This window comes from Varanus komodoensis, unplaced genomic scaffold, assembly GCF_004798865.1.
Source record: "Varanus komodoensis strain SLA01 unplaced genomic scaffold, ASM479886v1 scaffold27, whole genome shotgun sequence".
Classification (NCBI taxonomy): domain Eukaryota; kingdom Metazoa; phylum Chordata; class Lepidosauria; order Squamata; family Varanidae; genus Varanus; species Varanus komodoensis.
This window is the reverse complement of record NW_025335701.1, coordinates 11,461,684-11,482,649: the sequence shown is the minus strand read 5'-3', so window position 1 is coordinate 11,482,649 and position 20,966 is coordinate 11,461,684. Positions and strand designations below refer to the sequence as shown.

The 20,966-nt window shown below is 56.0% G+C and overlaps 1 protein-coding gene across 1 annotated transcript in view; it reads right to left on the bottom strand.

Annotated features, from left to right (window-relative positions):
* Positions 1-20,966, bottom strand: part of LOC123025336 (WT1 interacting protein) — a 47,319-nt gene that overhangs the window by 5,338 nt on the left and 21,015 nt on the right. The window contains exons 4-7 of the mRNA XM_044433925.1: positions 16,878-16,945; positions 3,411-3,473; positions 1,974-2,104; positions 1,265-1,316 (exon numbers count right to left, since the gene is read on the bottom strand). Of these exons, the coding sequence (XP_044289860.1) occupies positions 1,265-1,316; positions 1,974-2,104; positions 3,411-3,473; positions 16,878-16,945 (314 nt within the window). The remainder of the gene's footprint in view (positions 1-1,264; positions 1,317-1,973; positions 2,105-3,410; positions 3,474-16,877; positions 16,946-20,966) is intronic.

The window sequence follows — 20,966 nt, the reverse complement described above, 5'->3', positions numbered from 1 at the left end:
TCCCATCCCATCCCATCCCATCCCATCCCATCCCATCCCATCCCACCCCATCCCAGAGGAGCGCCTTCGCGGAGGCCCTGGGCCACGGGGGCCCCCCTCGGGCTCGCTTCGTGGGCACTCGCAACCTCAAGACCAGGCTACGGAGACTTGCTCGCGCTTTGCGGGGCCGGGGCAGATGCCGGGGTCGTTCCCGACCCTTCCCCATGGGAGCTGCCCCGGCTGCCTGCTCGCCACGGGGCCCGCCCTGCTCAAGGGCTGTGCTACCAGCGTATAAAGCCTTCAGCCACCTGGGACCAGGATGCCCGGGAGCGCAACCTGCCCAGCGCTGGGTAGCACGTCCTGGTCACCCCACAGGGGTGTGCGCCTGGCCAGAGTTTGCAGGAGCAGCCCTTCCCGGCGTGGCCCCGGCTGACCTCCGGGAGACATCTTTGCTCTCCCAATATTTTTACCGCTCATTTGTTTTACTTGGTGGCTTTATATTTAACAGTGGATGCCAGGCAGCTCCTACTCTTATTGCTATTTTTATTCTATTTTATTCATGGTGTTGTAAACCGTCCCGAGACATCTGTGAAGGGACGGTACAGAAACGTTTTGAATGAATGAATGAATGAATGAATGAATGAATGCACTTTTATTTCAAGAAGCCCCTTCCTTGGTTGGCCAGGCACTGCTTTTTTAAAAAAAACTGTTTTCACATTTTAATGTTCTATTCTGCTGAGTTTCAGGTGCCTGACTGCAACTTTTCTTTTCTGGAGCACCTAGGGCACCACGAAGATCGTTTCTGCACCGGTTTGCACTTATTTTAATTTACTAACTTCAGTTTTATTCTTGTTGATTATGCCGATGTCACTTTACCTTTTGTATTTGAATTGGATTATTTTATTTATATTACCTATTTGTAATTTTATGGTAATGGCCACACGGAGAGTGTGATGCTGATGGGTAGCCTTTTAACAAATCAAATAAACAAATAAATGAATGTGGTGCATGGTATTCCGCTCCAGAATGCATTTGGATGCGGAATGGTGTTGAAATGTTGCGAAGAAACCCCCGTGCTCTGTGTGATCGAAGGTGGTGATAAGAACGCGATCCTCCGGCCACAGTCTGGGGCTCTCTGAATTAACGGACACCTTAATTCTGCACTAACAGCTCTGCCCCCGCAAGAGACATCCGTGCGCCTGCCTCTCAGGCCTCTGCAGGGGGAGCGCAGCGAAGCGGCCGCAGCATCGAGGCAAAGCTCTGGGCGCGCTCCAAGGTGGCCTACCTGGGCCGGCAAAATGGGCTGGTTGCAGGACGCACACTTCGGGGCGAACACCCTGGTTGGAAGAGAAAACCGGTTACACTTTTGTTGGAGGAAAGAGAGAGAGAGAGAGAGCAGGGGTGCAGAGCAGGGCAGAGCGGGGTGGCATCTGCAGTGCGGCTGGAGCTGGAGGTCATTTCCAAGGCTGGCGCAAGCCATGCGCTCTCTCCCTTCCCCAGACAGGAAGCCCCTTCCCTGGAGAGCAAAGCTGCCTAGGCGTCCTCTAACCCAGGCCTCCCCAAATGCACGGGACCACAACTCCCAGCATGCTCCAGGTGGGATGCCCTGGATACTGAAGAGAGACTCTGCTCCAGCAGCCCCTCCCACATGCCCTCCCCATTCCCCCCACTGAACGCGGCCTTCGCCAAGGCGGGGGCCCTTCAGGCCAACGCGGCCTGCCGGCGACGCGTTTCCCGGGATTTTCCTTGGACAAAAGCCGAGAGGCAGCGAACGGATCCCCCGAATGTTCCAAATGCTTTCTGGCTGCGGACAATGGCGAGAGCAACGCTGACAACGGAGAAGCGGCCGTCTCCTTCAGCGGCTCCTTTCTACTCTCATCCCGGCAGAGGGCGGGCTGCGCACCGGAGGCGGCGTCCTGCCAGCAGCGCCATCCCTGCCCTGCCTCGCGCCGGCCGGCCCTCGTGCCCGCGTCCGCGGGGCTCGGCGCACTCACGTGTGGTAGTCCTTGACGCAGTAGATGTTGTTCTCCACATCGACGGTGAAGGGGACGCCGTCCAGGCACTCGCTGCACACCACGCAGCGGAAGCAGCCGGGGTGGTAGGACTTCCCGAGCGCCTGCAGGATCTGCAAGAGAACCACACGGTCCAGCCGTCGCGTCCCACGCGGGCGGAGTTCCCCTGCGAGGAAGATCTCCCGCGCACCAGCAGTTTTGTTCCCACAACAGATGTGAAGGAGGCGCGGGCTTGGGGAAATCCCTTCTCTTCCTTGGGGTGCCGGAACGACGCGTGGGCTGCCCCCCGGGACGGACCCCGACGGCCATCTTGCCCCAGACGGGAGTTGGCAGACTGGTCCCTCCGGAGGGCGCCAGGCTGGAAGGCAACTTTGGCATTGCCTTCCTCACCGAGTAAATCTCATTTCCCTGTTCTGTCCTTTGATCAAATTTCCTTTTCCAAGGAAATCCTAAAGCAGCCATCCTCCAAGCCCCCTGTACTTGTCAGGTGCGGGAGCTTTTTACAAATTAGGAAGCAATCAGAGAAGACAAGGGGCTGCTTCCATGCACACAGAAGCACACATGGACCAGATAAATGCAAACGCAAAAGCCGGTTCGAAACACAGGGAGGCAGACAGACCGTTTTGAGGGCAGGCGCCCGGACGGCACCCAGCCACCCCTGGCTGTGCATCACACAATGGGGCCGGGGGCCCAGAGTCCAGCTTTGCGCTCACCGGCACATCTTTTTGCTCGTCTGCTTCCCACGTGCCCTTTCTCAAGCACCAAACTTGAGATGGAGGAGTGGAAAGGTGCTCTTCCACCACGGCTTCCACTGCACTGTTGCACCCGGCTCTGAGGGGCATCAGGGGACGCTGGGACAGTCTCTCCCGTCTCGGCTGCCAGGCCTCCGGCTCCTCTGCAGTCTGCTCAGTTGCTTTCCTAATGCCCTCTTGATGGTGCTCCAGGGCTGACTCCAATTTGGGCAGCTTTGGGCAGTCTAACCCTCCCTGCTGCAACCATCTCCCGGAGCTGTTCTGGTGCTCTTTGGCCTTCATGATGCTGCAAATTGCAATACGCTCTCCAGCAAGCCCTGGGGCCTCCCAGAAGCAGCTGAGGTGCTGCCCACGACTGGAGGCTCTGCACACCTGAACGCGACTTCCGGAGGGAGCTGCGCCAGAGCGCTCGGAGGCGTGTCACAGCCACCCTGGGTCCAACCAACAGGTGCCGCTTTGCTGGAGACGCCTCAACCTTCGTGCCGTGGTAAGCGTCCAGCCCCCTGGGTCCACCTAGTGGCAGCAATGCCACTGAAATCCACTGCAGTTCAGGGTTATGACACAAAACGTGAGATGGCCCCAGGCAAATCCTTCTGAGTGAAGTCAGGGAGGGAGAAAGCCGCCCGCGGTGCCCAAATGCACTTGTGAACGAACCCCGTCCCCTTACCATTTCCATTATGAGGTGTCCACAAATGAAGCACTTGTCCGCAGTTTGCTGGAAACCTGAATACTGTTCAAGAGAAAGCGAAAGACCGTTACAATCGCACTCTTCGGATCGGTGCTCTGGAGCATGGGTCCTCAAACTGTGGCCCGCGGGACGGATCCGGCCCGTCACGCCCTTTCATCCGGCCCGTGCTGCCACCCGCACATGCACTCACCGTGCGCGGGAGGCGGTGGCTTGCTCACTTGGAGACGGTTTTGGGCTCGCTGGGAGATCTCTGAGCGAGCGAGTCGCCGCGGTGCGTGCACAAGGCCAACGCCGGCCCGCGTGCCCAGGCACCCCCCCACCGGCCCGTGCGTGTAGCCGCCGCCTCTCAACTAGCCCCCTACTGAAAACGTCTGAGGAGCCCTGCTCTAGAGCAGTGTTATTTTGTCACGCAAACATTCTCCCCTCTGCCAGAGCCAAACCAACCTGCCAAATTTTGAATTACGGCCAAACTGGAAAACCTCTCCAGGCTCATTGCGTTTCTTGGCTCACAGGGGTTTTGGTGAGCCAAGATTTTGCAAGCAGAATTGACCTGGATTTGGAACTGCGTCGACGCACTTTATCTTTCACAGAAAAAGCAGCTCGGGGGGACCTCCGGGGATGGGCTCACTACAAAATACACAGAACGCAATTCCAGAGGCGGCTGCCGCACCTCAACGGCCAAGAGGATCGGGTGCCACCCCAGTACGGCCAAAAGGACTCAGCCGCGCCCACAAGCCCCGGCACAGCACCGCGGGGCAGTCGGGGTTCTGCTTTTGGGCTGCAGCAAAAGGCGGTTCGCTGTCCAGACTGAATGTGCGCATCCCTGCCAGATTCGCCAGGGCACAGCTTTGGCTGACAAAATAAACTGCGTTTTACCACCAACCAGACTGGCGCTTCCTAACCTTATCACGTGAGGGGAACCGGAGGCCCAAAGGAACACTCTGTAACTCTGTGGGGAACTTGGGTAGTATTTCTTAAATGCGCACAAATGGGATATTTTTGCCACTGGAATTCCATAAAAATTATCTGCTGCAAGAAGTTTGGTACCTCCACTTGTGAGTTCAAACCCTTCTCAGGATGCGGCTGGGCCGAAATTCCCCCCTCCCCAGGAAGGGCTGGGCTGCCTGCAAGACTTCGTATGGCTGGGTTTCGTTGCCGTGGGCAGGAGGAGGCTCAAAGCACCGAGCCGGCTCCCTCGACTTTTTCCAAAATCAGACAAACCTTTGCAAGCGTGTCGGCAAGCGCTGGAACGCCACCGGCCCAACCACGACTGTCTTCCCCAGAATTCCAGCCGGCTCTTGTTTAAACACTTCTTTGCTACAGGGTGGATTTACCTCGCTGTATTTCAGCCCGGCACGAACGGTGGGCCACCTGCCTGCCCTCTCCTCACCATGCCGAGTTGTCCTATCAGCACGGCTGACGCGAAGCCCAATATTTGAGTACTGAACAAACCTGGCGCTGTTGCATGCGCATTCTGTTTTTAGCAAGCACCGTGCCGATAAGATGCGGAACCTGGACAGGGACGGGGCTGAAGGGGGTGGTGCTGGGAGACACCCCCTCACAGTCCAGCACTGGCTGATGTGCGGCCAAAGGTCCGATGTCCAGACGCAGGCGTGTGCGCGCGCCCGCACACGTGTGCAGGAACACACACCAAAAAAGCAGGTGGTAGAAAGACACACAGATGGGAAACAGCGGCTTCAAAGGCACAGCACCACGCAGATTCCAGCTGCACTTTCAACCAACGGGGACCAGAGCAACATTTTGACCAGACGTTTTTTTTAAAGTCAAACAAATATGAGGGTGCATAAGGGCAGTTCAAAATTTCTCGCACTCGTCTCAGTGCAGATTGTTAACATTATTTTCACACCAAAACTGATTTCACTTCTTGCTGTTTCCCTGGGGATCCAAAGGCATTTTCCCCAGGCTTGTTCATAGCTTTTTTTTTTTTTAAATTCTGCAGCATCCCTAGCCAGGATTCTGCATCTTACTTGGGGTGTACAGGTACATGGGCAATAACCAATTCTGCATTCTGGGATTAGAATAAACGAAGTGGCACAGTTCTGGTCCACCATTCGCTTTTTTTACACGAGTGCCGTAGTTCCCTCCCAAGTCACTTTGGAGAATGGCTTGAAATGCAGGCCAACAGGCACACACCAAGTTCTGGTCCCACTTCCCTTCCAGGGAGCCCCACCTAGTGACTTTCAGCCTCTTGATAAACCACTGTCCATTAGCCACTCGGCTCCTGGGTGGGCTACAAACGGGAAAGCGAAAACCTCGGAGAGGCTCCAGAGACGGCCAGCGCACCACTGTCTCCCTAAGGACGTCCGGGACGAGCCCGGTTGCCGTCCAGTTTTGCTGTTCTCGAAGGCAAAGACACGCTGACTGGATGCCCAGCTACTGGCCATCTGGCCAGCATCCTTCCGAAGGCCATGACCCCGGGGCCTAGGGAAAAACAGGTGGGGAGGTCCAGGCGGTGCAGACGGCTGAAGATTATCCATGGTATAAACCCCAGCTAAGTCCACAGCCCTGTCACAATGGATTTAACGGAGCCATCTGGAGCCATTTGATAAGGAATGCAAAGGGCTGCCTCTCGATTAACGGGGGGCAGAACTGGGAAGGGGAAGGGCCTACGGGCAGGTTTAAGTCATTTATGGTTCCCCAAATGGCCATAAATTATGCCATTTAGAAGAGAGGAGAGACAAGTGGACAGAGAAGAGAATCTCTCTTCTGGGCAGCTAGACCTATGATAGCAAGCCCGTATTTCACGTTTAATGGGAGTACTGGATTCATAAAATAAGATGCACCAAGACCAGATTCTTCCAATGGAAGGAAAAGTGGCATTATGGACCACAAAATCGGCGGGGAAGCATGCAGGGAGCCCCACTTTGCCTCAGCGTGATGTTTGAGTTTGTTCTGGGGTAAACGAACGGATTGGGAGACATGGGAGCCTCCTGTTGTGGCTGAACGGCTGTGCAGGTTTCAGCCTAAATCAGAAGGAACTGAGCTAGTTCTTATCATCACCTCATCATTCAAGCCACGTTACTTTCGAGGAGAATTCCCGAATCTCCAGATGTGTTGGATTTCAACTCCCATTATGCTGGCTGGGCATCATGGGAGCTGCAGTCTACACATCTAAGAGGAAGACCGCTTAATACCAAAGAGATCCCTGCTTAAGCACCACTGATTTGGAATTTAGCTCCCCTGCTGTGGGGGTATTTCTTTTCTATCACTCATGTCGCACCATTTCGAACTTTTAAATAAGTAACTAAAATGAATCCAATCAAGGAACTCTCAGAACGGCTTAGAACTTGGCATTCCTTCCCTGCCCCCCTCAACCACCATCACGTGAGAAAGTAAGTGAATTCACTTCTCAATTCCTTGTGGGGTGGCATTTAAAGACAGTTGTTCCTCACTCTGTATTTCTTGCAGTAAGTGCTCAGACGTTAAATGCGCTTATGAATTTACTGTGGATATCCTCCTCTAATGGGGTGGCTGTGTGATGGAGAATGGGGCCCCCGAGCGTAAAAGACCCATGCGGTTTAGTGGAGAATGAAGTCGAAAGTTGCACGGTGGGCTTCTCCCAGCGGCCATGCAGTTTACGCTGCCTTCCAAGTCCCCCCTCTTGCCTGAACAGAACACTGAAAGGTAGCCGAAAAGGCAGCTGCGGGTCTCCCCGTCCCAGCGGCGCTCCGCCAGCCCGCTCGGCTTTAAAGTGAGCTGGGCTTGTACAAAAATGCAGCCCCACTCGCTCTGCGCGTCAGCAAGAGGTGGACTGCCGTGCAGCGTGCAAGCCACAAACCGTCCCAATGATACCCGCCATCTGAGCCAACCAGTATTTAGTTGAACGGCTGTGTCAGCAACCAGAACGCTCCAGCAAAGCACCAAAGCACACGCCCAAGCTGGGGTGAGGAGAAGCGCTGGGCAGAAAGGCGTGGAAGGGCAAGTTTCAACATGCCAAGCCCTTTGGAGAGCAGAACCTCTCAGGAGCGCTGCGGAAAGCGCCAACCCAGACGGCGTCTCCGTCAGGCAGAAATCCACAAGAGCTTCCGCCACACACCACAGATCCCAGAGCTCCGCTGAGGCCTCGCAGCCTTCCGTCTTGTGGATGGTCCCAGGTTTTAAGGGCTTTTCTATCCAAACTGCAGGTGCCTCAAAAGAAATAACTCTGCCGTAAAGAACAAGCGCTCCATCGCTTCCCGGTAAAAGAGAACTAAAGTTAGCCCACGCTCCCCTCCCTCTGTATATGCATTTTGCAGTCTTCCAAAGAGACAGCCCACCTGGTGTCTTGGGATTCCCCCAGCCCGCCATAGGACTCTTCCTTAAGCACTTGCGCCTACATCTAAAGCAACAAAAAAGCCTTTATTCTGTGGAATTAAAACACAAAGTAAAATACATCCACCCATCTAAGCACAAGGAAAGCTCGTGTGCGGAGTGAACACTGCCGAAGTCCCTGCTGCACAGGGGCTGGAATTCCCCACTTATGCTGAAAAAGCCTTTGATCCAGAGACCTCCCAGTTTTGCCCACAGGCCAAAGAATGTGAAATCGAAGGATTAAAGGCCTGCCTCCTCTCCTACTCCGATTATTCCAGTGGCAGGAAGCTCCCCATCCCGTCTCCCGTTTTAATTGCTTTGGCTTTGTCCTGAGATACCGTCCGCACTCTCCCGGCTGTTGCAAAGCCGACACGGCGTTGCCGTGCCACCAAAGGGGAATGAGGGGGGCCTCACTCCAAAGGACGCCAGTGGCTCTGCGTGCCACGTTCTCAAGCGCACATCCTGCCGTTTGCCCTGGCACACCGCGCTGTGCCCACGTCCATGCGGAACAAGTCTCTTCTAAGCAACAAACGCAATGTGAAAAGACCATCACGAGTGCCTTTAATTATGCCAGCAAAGGTGCGGAAAGCATGTCTGAATTGTCTTTTTTACGGCAATAACGCGGAACTGCAGTGGCAGCACAGAGGGGACCCCCTCCCACACCAAAAGGCCAGGACAGTGGGGAAGACCATGGCGCTCCAGTCTCGCGTGCCTTCTTAGCCCGTCACTTCCAGGCCCCTCCGACAAGGGGCTGACAGGCATCTCCTGGGCAGCCGTGACCTTGGAGATGCGCACGAGTTGCCGGCAGGGCCACTCCGGCCCATGCAGGTGCCGAACACGGGCCTCACTCTGGCCATGGCCTCCGCCTGCCCCCCCGCTGAATCTGTGCAAAACCTTCTCCGTGCCTTCTGCCAGGATCAACATGACTTATGTGACTTTTCCTGCATGGAATTTGCAGACAAGCGGGCGGAGAGGCCAAAGTCGTTCCTGATTAAAAATAGCGAGCTGTATTTCTTTGCCTCTAATTATGGTGCAATTTATCAACTAAGTGAAGCAAGAATGCCTGGCTGGGTTATTTATGTGAGCCGAAGGCAGCTGCGTCCCTCTTCTTTGTTTTTTTAAGTTCCTACCGAAAAGCCTCTCCCCTCGCTGAACACCAAGCCTGGCCCAACTTCCTCGGCGCCACGGGCAAGGCACGCTCCGGGGCCCATGTCCCAGGACACGTTGCGCGGTGGCGCCTCTCCGAACATGTGGCAAAATCTCTTCGGTGGCCCTTGTGGCCACGAACTGCCACCCCACACACCCCGCCGCCTCCACTGCTTATGGAGGGTGTGAATCTACCGTTCGAGGATACGACCAGACGCGGAAAGGAAAGACGGACCGAACTCCAAGTCGCGAAGGACAAGGCCGAGGAGGGTGCGGCCCTTCCTACCCACAACACCATGCAGCTGCCATCTTTGCCCCTGGACAGTTTGTGGAAGGGCTTGCGGAAGGTTTGAGGAGAGGGAAACATGGCCGGGGGGCGGGGGGAATCTGGCTGCAACATTTCATTTCGAAAAATCTCCAGGCGGAAAAGCTTTTCCCTTTGATGTATCCCGCCCCACTCCCCCCACTGTTCCTGCTTAGCCCCCAGCCCCTACTTGTAGCTGCTTGTTTTTTGTAAGTTGTCCAGAGAGTTTTAGTATTGGGATACCATATAAAAACTTAATAAAATAAAAGCCATGCGACCATCTGTCACAATGGGCAGAAACGACCCCCCCAGTGCAACCATGTACATTTATTTAACATAACCTGCCTTGCACTAAAAGCCATGCTAAATGGAAAGCCGGGTGGCGTAGTAGCTTCTTTCTATCCAGTGCAGGAGTCCTAAAAACATTAGCACTGCTAGTTTTCATATCAGTATCTCCAAAGAGAGCACCAAGGCAACAGCACTAGCAATCGTCTCCAAGTCTTTTGCTCACCTGTTCGGCAGACCTTTGCCTTAAAAGAGGCGACTGCGCCTCCTTCCAACTTTGTAAAACAGGCTTTGAGCTTTCAAACAGGTGTGCAGAATCCATTTTCCCTCCATTCGTTAATTTTCATGGCAGAGGCACACCATTTATGATTATGTACATCCATGAATATTAAAAACCATTCCAGTACAGTTTAGTTCTGTTAAGAATCTCTGGGGGTTTTTTCCTGTTTACTAACCTCTTCCCAAAACAATTATGCATTACAGGAGCTGAGTGTTACCCTTCCAATGTTGTACTTTCAGACTTTTAGCTGTTGAGAGACTGCAAGAATCCATCTGTGATGAGTGTTCATCAATTTCCACGTGAATGGGAAAGACTGTTCCAGTACAAAATTTATCCTCCCAAAAGGACCCAACTATTGGACACTGCCAAAATGTCTGCCTAAACATTAGTCAAATCTCACCACCATCGACTGGATGGCTGAGACAGTCACTTATGAGAGAGAACTGCCGTGTTGATGGACACAAGAGTTTCTGCTGGAAAAGCCGCGGTCTGACACTTGTGGATGTGGCAGGTAGGTGCCGAAATGGCAAGCTGCCAACCCCATACTGTGGCGGAGCCCAGAGCAGGTTCTGAAATGCCGTCATGTGCCAATAAAGGTCCCCAGCGCTCCAAAAAGGCATTCTATGACAGCCGTAGATGAGAGCCAATCGAAATGCTGATCGGAGGGCTAGACCGGGGCTCAGGAAGTTATAGAAGTCACTGGGTGACTTTGGGCGAGTCACCCACGCTCAGCCTGGCCCGCCTCGCAGGGTTGTTGTGAGAATAAAGCCGAGCGGAGGAGGGCTATGCAAGCCATCTTGTTAAGCGGGATATAAATGCAGTGCGAGGATGTGGATGACAGATGATCCACTGGGAGATTCCTGCAGATTAAAGCAGGGGGGAGTTTTTATTTATTTATTTATTTATTTAAACATTTCTAAGTTGCAGCTGTTCCCCTTTCCCTTCGGTGACCCAAGCCAAGCACTTCTGGGCTGGGTGCAGGGCTGCTCACGGCCCCCTGAAGCTTGCCTGCTCCCGAGGAGAGGCACCAAAGCGTGCTCTCGTGCCAACGACCCCAGCACGCGAGGCTTTGCGATCCCCGATGTTCCTGACGGCAGTGGGCTCTCTCCCTCTGAAGGCCGGAGCAGACGGAGTGCGTGGGGGATGCCTCTTTGGGAAGGCTCCTGCTCCGCCGCCAAGGCCTCCCAGAAAGGAGGCGATCCTGTCGCCACCCTGGCCGAAGCCCCAGTGCCTTCCCTTCCTTGCATCCGTGTAACAAGAGCCTGATGCGCTGGCCTCATACCTGAGGACGCCCCCAATGAGGAGGAAAGATGCTTTGGCCCGGTTAGCTCCAAGAGACCACCACAGGCACGATCCACTGGAACAGCAGCGCTGTACCTGGAGATCACCTTTGAAGGCCTCCATGCGGCCCCTTCTGAGGTTAGGAGGGTGCTGACCGGCCGGCAGGGGGCCTTTTCTGGTGGGGGACCCTGGCCTCCTCTTTGCAGGGGTGCCTGCTGTTGCAGGTGGAGCTTTCTCCTGGCCCTGCAGCGTTCACTGGTTTAATTCGCTTTATTTATTTAATTTATTTATTTAAAACATTTCTATGCCGCCCCATTCGCCGAAGCCTCGAGGCGGCTCACAACATAAATTAAAATATAATACATTAAAATATAAAACAAATTAACAATATAAAATAAGTCACCCTGGCCAGATAAAATAAGCAAATAATATTAACAATTAATGACGTTTAAATAAAAAGGTCTTCGCCTGACGCCGAAAAACAAATAATGACGGCGCCAGGCAGACCTCTCTGGGGAGCGCATTCCATAACTTAGGCGCCACCGCAGAGAAAGCCCTCCTCCGAGTAGCCACCCTCCTAATTTCCTTCACGGAGGGTTCCCGGAGAAGGGCCTCTCCCGCAGATCTCAAAGGGCGGTCAGGCATATACGGACGTAAGCGCTCCTTCAGGTAACCAGGACCCAAGCCATTTAGGGCTTTATAGGTCATCACCAACACCTTGAATTGGGCCCGGACTTCAATGGGAAGCCAGTGAAGCTGACGGAGGACTGGAGTCATGTGAACATAACGCCCCGTCCCTGTCAGCAGCCTGGCAGCTCTATTTTGAACCAACTGAAGTGTCCGGACCGTCTTCAAGGGTAGCCCCACGTAGAGCGCGTTACAGAAGTCAAGGCGGGAAGTCACCAGCGCATGTGTCACTGTCGCCAGGCAGTCGTACTCCAGGTAGGGGCGCAGCTGATGGATCAGCCGAAGCTGAAGGAAAGCGCTCCTCGCCGCTGCTGTCACCTGAGCTTCCAGTGAAAGCTCTGGGTCGAGGAGCACTCCCAGGCTGCGGACCCTGTCCCTAAGAGGGAGTGCAACCCCATTCAGGACTAAGTTCAATTCACCCTCTCCGAAGCCCGATCACCAACCAACAGGACCTCCGTCTTGTCTAGACTGAGCTTCAGTTTATTGGCCCTCATCCAGCCCATTACCTCGGCCAGGCACCGGTTCAGTACAGCCACTGCCTCACCTGGATTGGTGGAAAACGAGAGGTAGAGCTGGGTATCATCAGTGTACTGATGATTCCGCAGCCCACACCTCCTCATGACCTCTCCCAGCGGTTTCATGTAGATGTTGAACAGCAGAGGGGGCAAAATGGACCCCTGTGGTACTCCATGGCATAACTGCCATGGCGCAGAGCCACAGTCCCCCAGCACCACCTTCTGGAACCGGCCGTTGAGATAGGAGCGGAACCACTGCAAAGCAGTGCCTCCAACCCCCAATCCCGCAAGCCTATCCAGAAGGATACCATGGTCGATGGTATCGAAAGCCGCTGAGAGGTCCAGGAGAACCAACAGGGACACACTCCCCCTGTCCTTCTCCCTGCACAGGTCATCGTACAGGGCGACCAAGGCAGATTCAGTACCGTACCCGGGTCTGAAGCCGGACTGAAATGGGTCCAGATAATCAGTCTCATCCAAGAGTGCTTGGAGTTGTCCCGCCACCACCCGCTCTAACACCTTGCCCAGAAACAGGATGTTGGCCACTGGTCTATAGTTAGTGGCCATCTCTGGATCCAGTGACACCTTCTTCAGGACCGGTCGGACTACCGCCTCCTTTAAAGGGGCAGGCACTCGACCCTCCCTCAGAGAAGCGTTAACCACTTCCAAGATCCAGATCCCAATCCCGTGCTTGGAATTCTTTATTAACCAAGACGGGCAAGGGTCCAATAGGCAAGTGGTGGGACGTACTCGTCCAAGCACCTTGTCCACGTCATCGGGCCGCAGTAACTGAAATTCATCCAATAATTCTGGACCAGACGGCAGCATTGGTGTCTCCCCAAAAACCTCTGAATCAATAGTGGAATCCAGCTCGTGATGAATCTGAGCGATTTTCTCCCTGAAATGCCTGGCAAAGTCGTCACAGCGGGCCTTTGAGGGTGGAACCAGGTCTTCCTTCGGACCTGGATGAACCAGGCCTTGCACCACTCGAAAAAGCTCTGCCAGACGGCATTGTGAGGAGGCAATGGAAGCAGAAAAAAATCTCTTTTTCACCACCCTCACCGCCACAGGATAGGCCCAATAGTGGGCTCTCAAGTGTGTTCGGTCAGATTCATCCCGTGATTTCCTCCACCTACGCTCTAGCCGTCTCCCAACCTGCTTCATCGCCCTCAATTCAGGAGTGTACCAAGGGGAAGAGCGGGCTCTGCCCGGTGGGAGAGGACGCTTAGGAGCGATCGTGTCCACAGCCCTGGTCATCTCCCCATTCCACAGTTCGACCAGAGCCTCGACAGGAGCACCCGACTTGTCAGCCGGAAACTCCCCCAGGGCCTTCAGGAATCCTTCCGGATCCATCTGGCTCCGGGGGCGGACCCACACAATCGGGTCCGCACCCTTGCAGAGGGAGAGGTCGCTCTCAAGCACAAACCTCACCAGCTTTGCATTTGTTTCACTTGTGATTTGCTTGCGGTTTTCACGTTTCTGCTTGGGTTAGCGTTATTCTGAAAACCACTGTAAGACCAGAGCAAGGGAAGTGTGCCAGGCTGAAAACGGGGCGACCTGGCAGGGGAGAGGCTTGCCCCGCTCAGCGGCTGGCTATTTTCACCCAGGAACAAAAACGATCTTGGTTCTGCACGAATTGATGTGGTGGGCCAAGAAAGGGGAGCTGGGTCATTCGAGGCAGTGTTGTATGGTGGTTAGAGCATTGGATAGGGAGATCCCGAGAGCCAGGTCCGAGTTCCTGCTTGGCTATGATGTTCCCCGGGAGAATTTGGGCCAGCCACTCACTCTCGGCCTGAGCTGCCTCGAGGGCTGTTGTTGTAAGGGTAACAAGACGGAAGAGGATTACGTAAGCTAACCTGGGAACCTTGTGGGAAGAAAGGCCAGATACAAATATTATAAATGGAAAAAAAAAAAGAAAAAAAGAATTTAGGCAGTTTTTCTTGGTGCAAGCTCTCCCAAGGCACCAGTTAGCCAAGACTTTCACCACACGTGTGGGGCTGTCTATGCACTGCATTCACTTCCCAACCTTCCTCCGTGGGGCAGACAGTCTTGGCCCCCGCCCCTTCTCCCACCTCATCATTTTCTGGTCACAACAACCCTGTAGGGTAAGTTGGCAGCTGGTCCAATGTCACCAAGCGGTCACATGCGGGTCCGAATCTGGGTCTTGGTCAAGCACGTTTGCCCCAGTGCCCGGACACTATCTCCTGGCCACTTCCGTTGCATAAAAACCTCTCTCATGTGCTTATTGCTTCTCTAGTTGGAAGTTGCAGCCGGCAGTTTCACCGCGTCCTGGAAAGCCCAGAAGGAGGGCGACAAGCGGGCACATGCCTCCCGAGCAGGAAGAGCCAAAAAGCAAAACCGAGAGCTCGTCCTCCCCGAGGTTTCCCTCCGCCCCCCAGAACAGACAACCATTTGTCTCTGCGTTAATCTTCACCAGGATATCCTGTTGGGACATGCCGGCACAAAATTTTGATTTTGTGGAGCCATCAAAATTCTCCTAACCACAAGATCCAAGGCTGCTGCACCATACCAGCGTCCCGTTCCTTAAAATGTGTCTGGTTAGCACAATGTAAAGGGAATCTTTGTTCCCTGTTCGGGGGGAGCTTACATACGCTAGGTCTTAACAAGCACCACAAGAGGTCTCAAGGGCAGCTGGAGCAACCCAGGTTGGCAGGTTCTGGAGCAGGGCAGCATTGCTCGCTCACCTCTGAGAATGGGAATGGGAAAAGTGGGCAGCACTCGGCCTAACAGCCATTCAGGTAAATTGCACAAACCAAAAGCTCCAGCCGAATCATGGGCTTCCAAAAAGGGAGGACGCTAAAAGCAATGGAAAATCGCGTCGCGAAAGCTGCCATGTCAGAAGGCAGAACACTTCCTTGAATTCATCCGGCCATTTGTGCATCGACTCCAATGTTGTGGACTGTGGCTGGCAGCCGTTCCCCAGGGTCTCGGAGGCACAAGGGTTTCCCATCTCCCCCTGCCTGATCCTTCTAACTAGAGGCAGTAAGGAATGGGCCACAGACGCTCTGCAAGCAAAGCTGAGGATCCACCTCTGGATTCTGCCCTACCCCAATTGCTGGACAACTGTGCAGCCACATGGGCCTTATGTTCTCTCCTGGAAGGCCCGAGAGGGGCCAGGCAGTTAGCACAGAGAGCTGCCAGGGCCTGGCAGGCTGTTGGGCCCATCTAGCCTGGGTTGGCAAGCCTCCTTTTGACCCCGAGCCGAATTCCATTTCAGAGAAGTTCTGGGGCAGTTCTGCTTCAGGGTGGGAGGGCAAAAGCAACACAGGCCAGGGGCCAAACTTCCAGCTCCTTTCCATTCCCTCTTCTGAAGGCTCTCGCCACTGTTGGGAAAATTCAGATAAATCCTGGCAGGAAAGGTTGCTTGTATGTGCCTCTGCGTTATAAAAATACCTGCACCCCTTTCTCAGAAAGCACCCCAATTCCAAGCCAGGTCACTGTTAAGTGCTGCTCTTACTTGCTGTAAGGAGATGGAATTCGGAGCTGGACTGGGAAGCTGCTGGAGGCCAACCCTCTCCGTGGGGAAATGCCTGCGTTCTCATCAGCTGCAGAAGGACTGAGACAACGGTGCCCATGTGGGTCTGAGTGGACCCTCCCCAGCATCTCGTCCCACAGAGCCGGGCCCTGCTGAGTGCGGCTGCCAGGCCAGGTTTCCGAGCGCTTCCTCCCTCAGACACACTCGCATGTTTAAGCAGGATCCAGACTGCAAGGAGGTCTGCTCAATTCACTCGTCCATGCAGCGATCGGCAATGTTCTCCGTACTATTGTTCCCGGTATTTCTGATCATTTTAGAACATTATGTCAGCCTAGAGACATTGGGATGCTGTTGTACTCAGATGATCTGGAAACCTCACAGGCTGCACTGGTGTACGTGACTAGGAGGTTATAAAAGTGTCAGTCCATGGACTGTGATTGTGTAGTTGAGGTTGCCTCTACCCAGTAATGCATCACCATTAGTGACTGCAGGCACCGGGGCACCGATCAATAAAGCTGCAGAGGTGCAAACAGTGGATCTTTCCCACGGACGTGAGTGTTCATTTCCTCCCAAACTGAAAACCGAAATTCTGCCACTGCCAATCCCTGAGCCTGGGGAGATACGTTCCGGCTCTGCAGCGCAGGGAAAACATGGCACGCAAGCAGGGAAAGTCCCACAGGAGTGGCGGCTGGGGGAGGGGTCCTTGGAGCCTCCCCACCGGCAGCCCTGGCCAGGCGAAGCTCAGCTGCTCTCTGGAGAGGCCGGGAGGCGCCTTCCCACCCAGTTTCCTCCTCGGCGGAATATTCCGGATGTGCCGCATATGGGGAAAAGTTCAAGATGTCAGCGGGCGCCTTCAGCTGACCAGACTGACAACGGGGCACCCATCTCGCTGGCCAGTGATGGTATGACCAGGGAGAGCCCGGAAAACGTCCTTCCCCCGCCAACGCCCCGGACTGGAGACGGAGACGGCGCGTTGTGCACACTGACGCTCGCCGCTTGCCCACGCGAGGCCATCTTGCTGTTGGCACAAGCACCTTTCCTGCTCTTCAGGCATGCCTCTGGGTGCCCACGAACAAGCAGGCGCAGGCCTCAGTGCAACCCACAGACCACCTGACACAGAAAGCCCAGAAGTCGTACTTACTAGGAAGTCTTCCTCGCAGTAGACTTTTCCGTTGATGTTGTAGAAAGCCTTCCCTCGTAATCGTCTCCCTGTGAAAATACGGAACAGTCAGGCCCTTCCTGTGCTACTAAAGAGAAACGGAGGAAATGGAAATTGATGACGATGCTGGGGGGGGGTCACTTAAAGTGCACCCCCCCACACCCTCTGCCCCCATTTCCTATTCTCCATGGCTTTCAAGCTACTTTTGGCAACAAACCACCCTTGCTTAACCAGACAGATGCTTGGGTAGATCCAGCCTGGCGACAGAATCACCCCCCCGCAAACCCCCCCATGGTTTTCCTGGGGAAACTGCATCTCCCGAGTCCCCTCTGCAACAGGGTGAGTGGCCAGCAGCAGGCCTAAAAGGGTGAATTAAAGCGAAGAAGCACCTAGAACCATTCCCACAGCAGGTTCCCAAGCACGGGCTCTTCCGGTCAACAGTGCATCAGTCTTGCCGAGATGCAGCTGCACTGGATTGGTCCTCCCCCAGCCAATCACCGCCCTCCAGGCACCGGCCCACCAATGAGTGCCGCCGTTAAATCCCGGCCAGCCCCACTCAGAGGCTTCCTGTCGCTCTTGCAGCGCCAGATGCGGGGGAGGCAGCCCCACGAGACCCGGTAGCCCAAATGGGCTGGGGCGCTGCTGGGCCAGAACGGGGGTCCGGCCCCGCCCCACCCCCGGGCAGCTGCCCACCAGGAGCCTCCAAGCAGGGCCGAGCGCCACAGCACTTCCAGGCGGTGGTGCCCGGGGGGAGCGCTGAGGAAGCCCCACGGAGCCTTGGCGGGGAGCTGGGCGGGAAGGCCAAGCCCCCCCGCGTCCAGAGGGGCCTGTCTCCAACCCGCCCCGGCACCCCGAGCCAGGTGCCCTTCTCCCGGGGTTCCGGCTGGCCCCTCTCCGTCGCCTGCGTCATCTGCTTGCCCCCACTCCCTCCGGGAGGATGGGGCTTGCGTCTTTGCCAGGCCACCCGAAGGACGGCCTTGGGGACCGGCTGCTACTGAAGGGGAGTGCAAGCCGGCCAGAAGGACTGGCAGCGGGCGGCCAGAGCGCCTGACGTGGGCCCAAAGGACAGGAGGCGGCCAGCAGGCTTGTCCTTCCGAGGCAGGGAGGGCCTCCGCCAGCTACTTCACTCTTGCGCTCCGTCTCACTCGCACGCGCACTGTCCTGCTCTGTGGGGCAGCAGCACCTGGCCTGTCCCGGGCCGGGGAATGGCCGGGCCTGGCGCCCACCAAGAGGGGCCCTGCAGGCGCAGCGTGGGCCAAGCGCCAGCATCCTTGCGTCGTGCGCCCGCCTCAGGCCTGCCCTCCCCGTCGCGAAGGCCTCACACGCAGGCCCCGGACTGCTCCTCCTCGTGCTGGGGCTGCCCTGCTCGACACCATGGATCCCAGGCCGGAATGCTGGGGGGCTGCTGCTGCCCAGCGTCCCCAGCACCCCCCCCGGCCAAGGGCAGGGAGAGCCCTCACCCTGCTTTTGCACCCAGAGCCTCCGGCTGCACCTTCGCCAGCAACTGCAGAAACCCCTGCCATTTCGACTCCATCAAGTACTCCCTTGGGGCTGGGGGGGGGAGGCGGGGGGCTGGCTCCGCACCACCCGGCTCCCTCGGGAAGTGGGCTGCTGTTCCCAGGCTCAGCCGTGCCCTCCGGCATGCCTGGCTAGTACCAGCCTGTTCCGAAGCGACTCCCAGACGGGGACCAGCGGTGGGACAAGCGCGGACGTGCTGCCAGCAGGGAGAGCCGGAGAGGAAGGCCTGGCGGGGGGGGGGAGACGGCCCCCCGTCTCCCGCCCTGGTTCTGGGCCTGCAACGGGCCTGCTGAAGACGGGCAGACGACTGGCCGGCCCTGGCTGGGACTCCTGCAGGGGACGCTGTGCCTCGCCCGTGCCATCTCCCACTGCTTCCCCGCTATGGCAGTCGGACTGCAGACTCCGTGGGGCAGAAACTTCGGCGGGGGGCAGCTCAGACGCTGCTGGCACGAATGAAGGCAGTGCCCTGGGGCAGCTGCGATTCCCTCTGGCCACAGAGCGGGTCCATGTGGCCGGAGTCCTGAGTGGCTGCAGAGCCGGGGACAGGGAGCTGGCCGGCCCGCCTGGTGGGGGCGCCCTTGCACAACGGAGGCGCAGCCGTCTCCTCCTCCCCACCACACGGGGGGGGGGGAGGCTTTACATGTTTGCACCAGCCCCAGCTTACCCAGTATAAAAAAGGCCTGCATAAGGATCTGGCCCGGGGCCAGGAAACAGCACAAGGGGCCACAAGCAGAGGACACGAGGGGGACGGGACGGTTATGCATTCCACTCGCCAGCAACAGGGAAAGTGGAAAAGCCAGTGGACAGAGGAGGTCGCCCAGGAAGGGACTGCGACGCGGGGATGCCCCCACGGCGGTGCTCACACCCAGTGGGGATCTCTGCCGCGGCAGGGCTGCTTTCGCCCGGGGAAGCGCAGCACCGCAGGATTGGGGCCACCTCTATCTCCCGCTCTCCGCTCTTGGCCAGAGCGCTTCGGCGGAGCCCTCACCTCAGAGGCACTTCCTAGACTCGGACTTCCTTCCTGCTCCTGTGGTTTTGCTTGGGGGAGCCTCTGGCGCAGCCACCTGGCCTGACCAGTTTTCAGAAATGCACAGGATGCGGCTCCCCAGCTCGCACCTGCCAGGCGCGCGCCTGGAGAACAATGGGTCATTCTCCGAGGCCCGTCTTCAACGTCCTCTCTGAGAGAGGGTGCCCACGGGGTGATCCTCACAGGCCAACGAGGAAAGGCTCGTACTCCCCATGAAGGTGCTAAAACCTGAACCGCTTCTTCCCGGGACAAAAGATGCATTCGTTTCCCAATACTTACACATTGTTTACATGGAAAGGAGTGTCTAACCAAGAGCGGTGCAAGCACAGTATAAAACAATGCAGTAAAAATCACTGTATAAATCTTGGAAGGGATAACAGGAGGACAAGGAAAAAGGATGAGCTCTCTGGTTTGGGAAGGCTTGTTGAGACAAGCAAGCAGGCAGTGAAAATGAAGGCGCGTTGGAGCCGGCTCGATTTCTAGTAGCAGGAGCTCCAGAGAGCAGGCTGCAAAATGCCGGTGGCGGCATTCCAAGAATCCTGGGCCAGAACGCCACTTCTCGGCCCCACCAGAAGGGCATTTCTGGATGAGCACAGACCTGGCAAGCAGGCAGGAGGTCGAGGGATCTCTTCTGGGCCCTGATCCTGAGCCATTTTGGCTTTTGTAAGCACGGATAATGAAACCTTGAGCCAGCTGCTACGGTTACACACCGTCAAGCGATCTCTGATTTAGGGCAACCCCACGAACAGGGGCCCTCCAAATGCCCTGCCCTGGCAAACACAAGGCGCTGGCTCCTTGATGGACCCGATCCATCTCGCCATCATCTTCCTCGTCTTCTCCTCGCTTCACCTTTCCCTAGCATGGTCCGCTTCTCCGGGGAGCCGCATCTTCTCACGATGCACTCGAGGCACAGCAGCTGCACTCTTGCCATTTCTGCTTCCCACAAAGGCAGGTATCACAAAACCCTCAACTTGGCCCGGCTGGGCTGCCAGCTGGTTCAGTTCCTCCGCACAGGTAAGAGGCCGGCCAATGTAAATGGCTTTTCTGTGCCCCTTTGGCAGCTCACAGGCGAATATGACAACACCGGAAAGATAAACAGCCGCCAGCCATGGCACAATAGGTGGAGGCTTTAATGAGATGCTCCGTCCTTGGACGGGCAGCTTTCAGGCATGATTTGCCAATGGAGAAATACGCGGATATTTCAGCTGCCCTTGCTAAAGTTCATGCAGCATTATTTTGAATCATGGCAGTGTGCTCTGCTACACGCAGGTGAAATATCTATGTAATTAGCGTTCCAGATCCTTAAAAACCTTCTCCAAAAAATCGTTGTGTTTTTGTTTATCCCCCTTTTCTGCTTGAATTGCTTTGGTTTTGCTCATGGGAGGCACATAAAAAAGTAGGAAAGAAGCAGAGCAAGCATGTCGAAGACTGGAAGCTTGTCCAGGAGCGGCCGCCCCTGGCAAAAGGGACGCCAAGCGGCCAGGCCTGGACCCAGGGCCGGCCATGGCATTGGGGCCTCTCTGGGT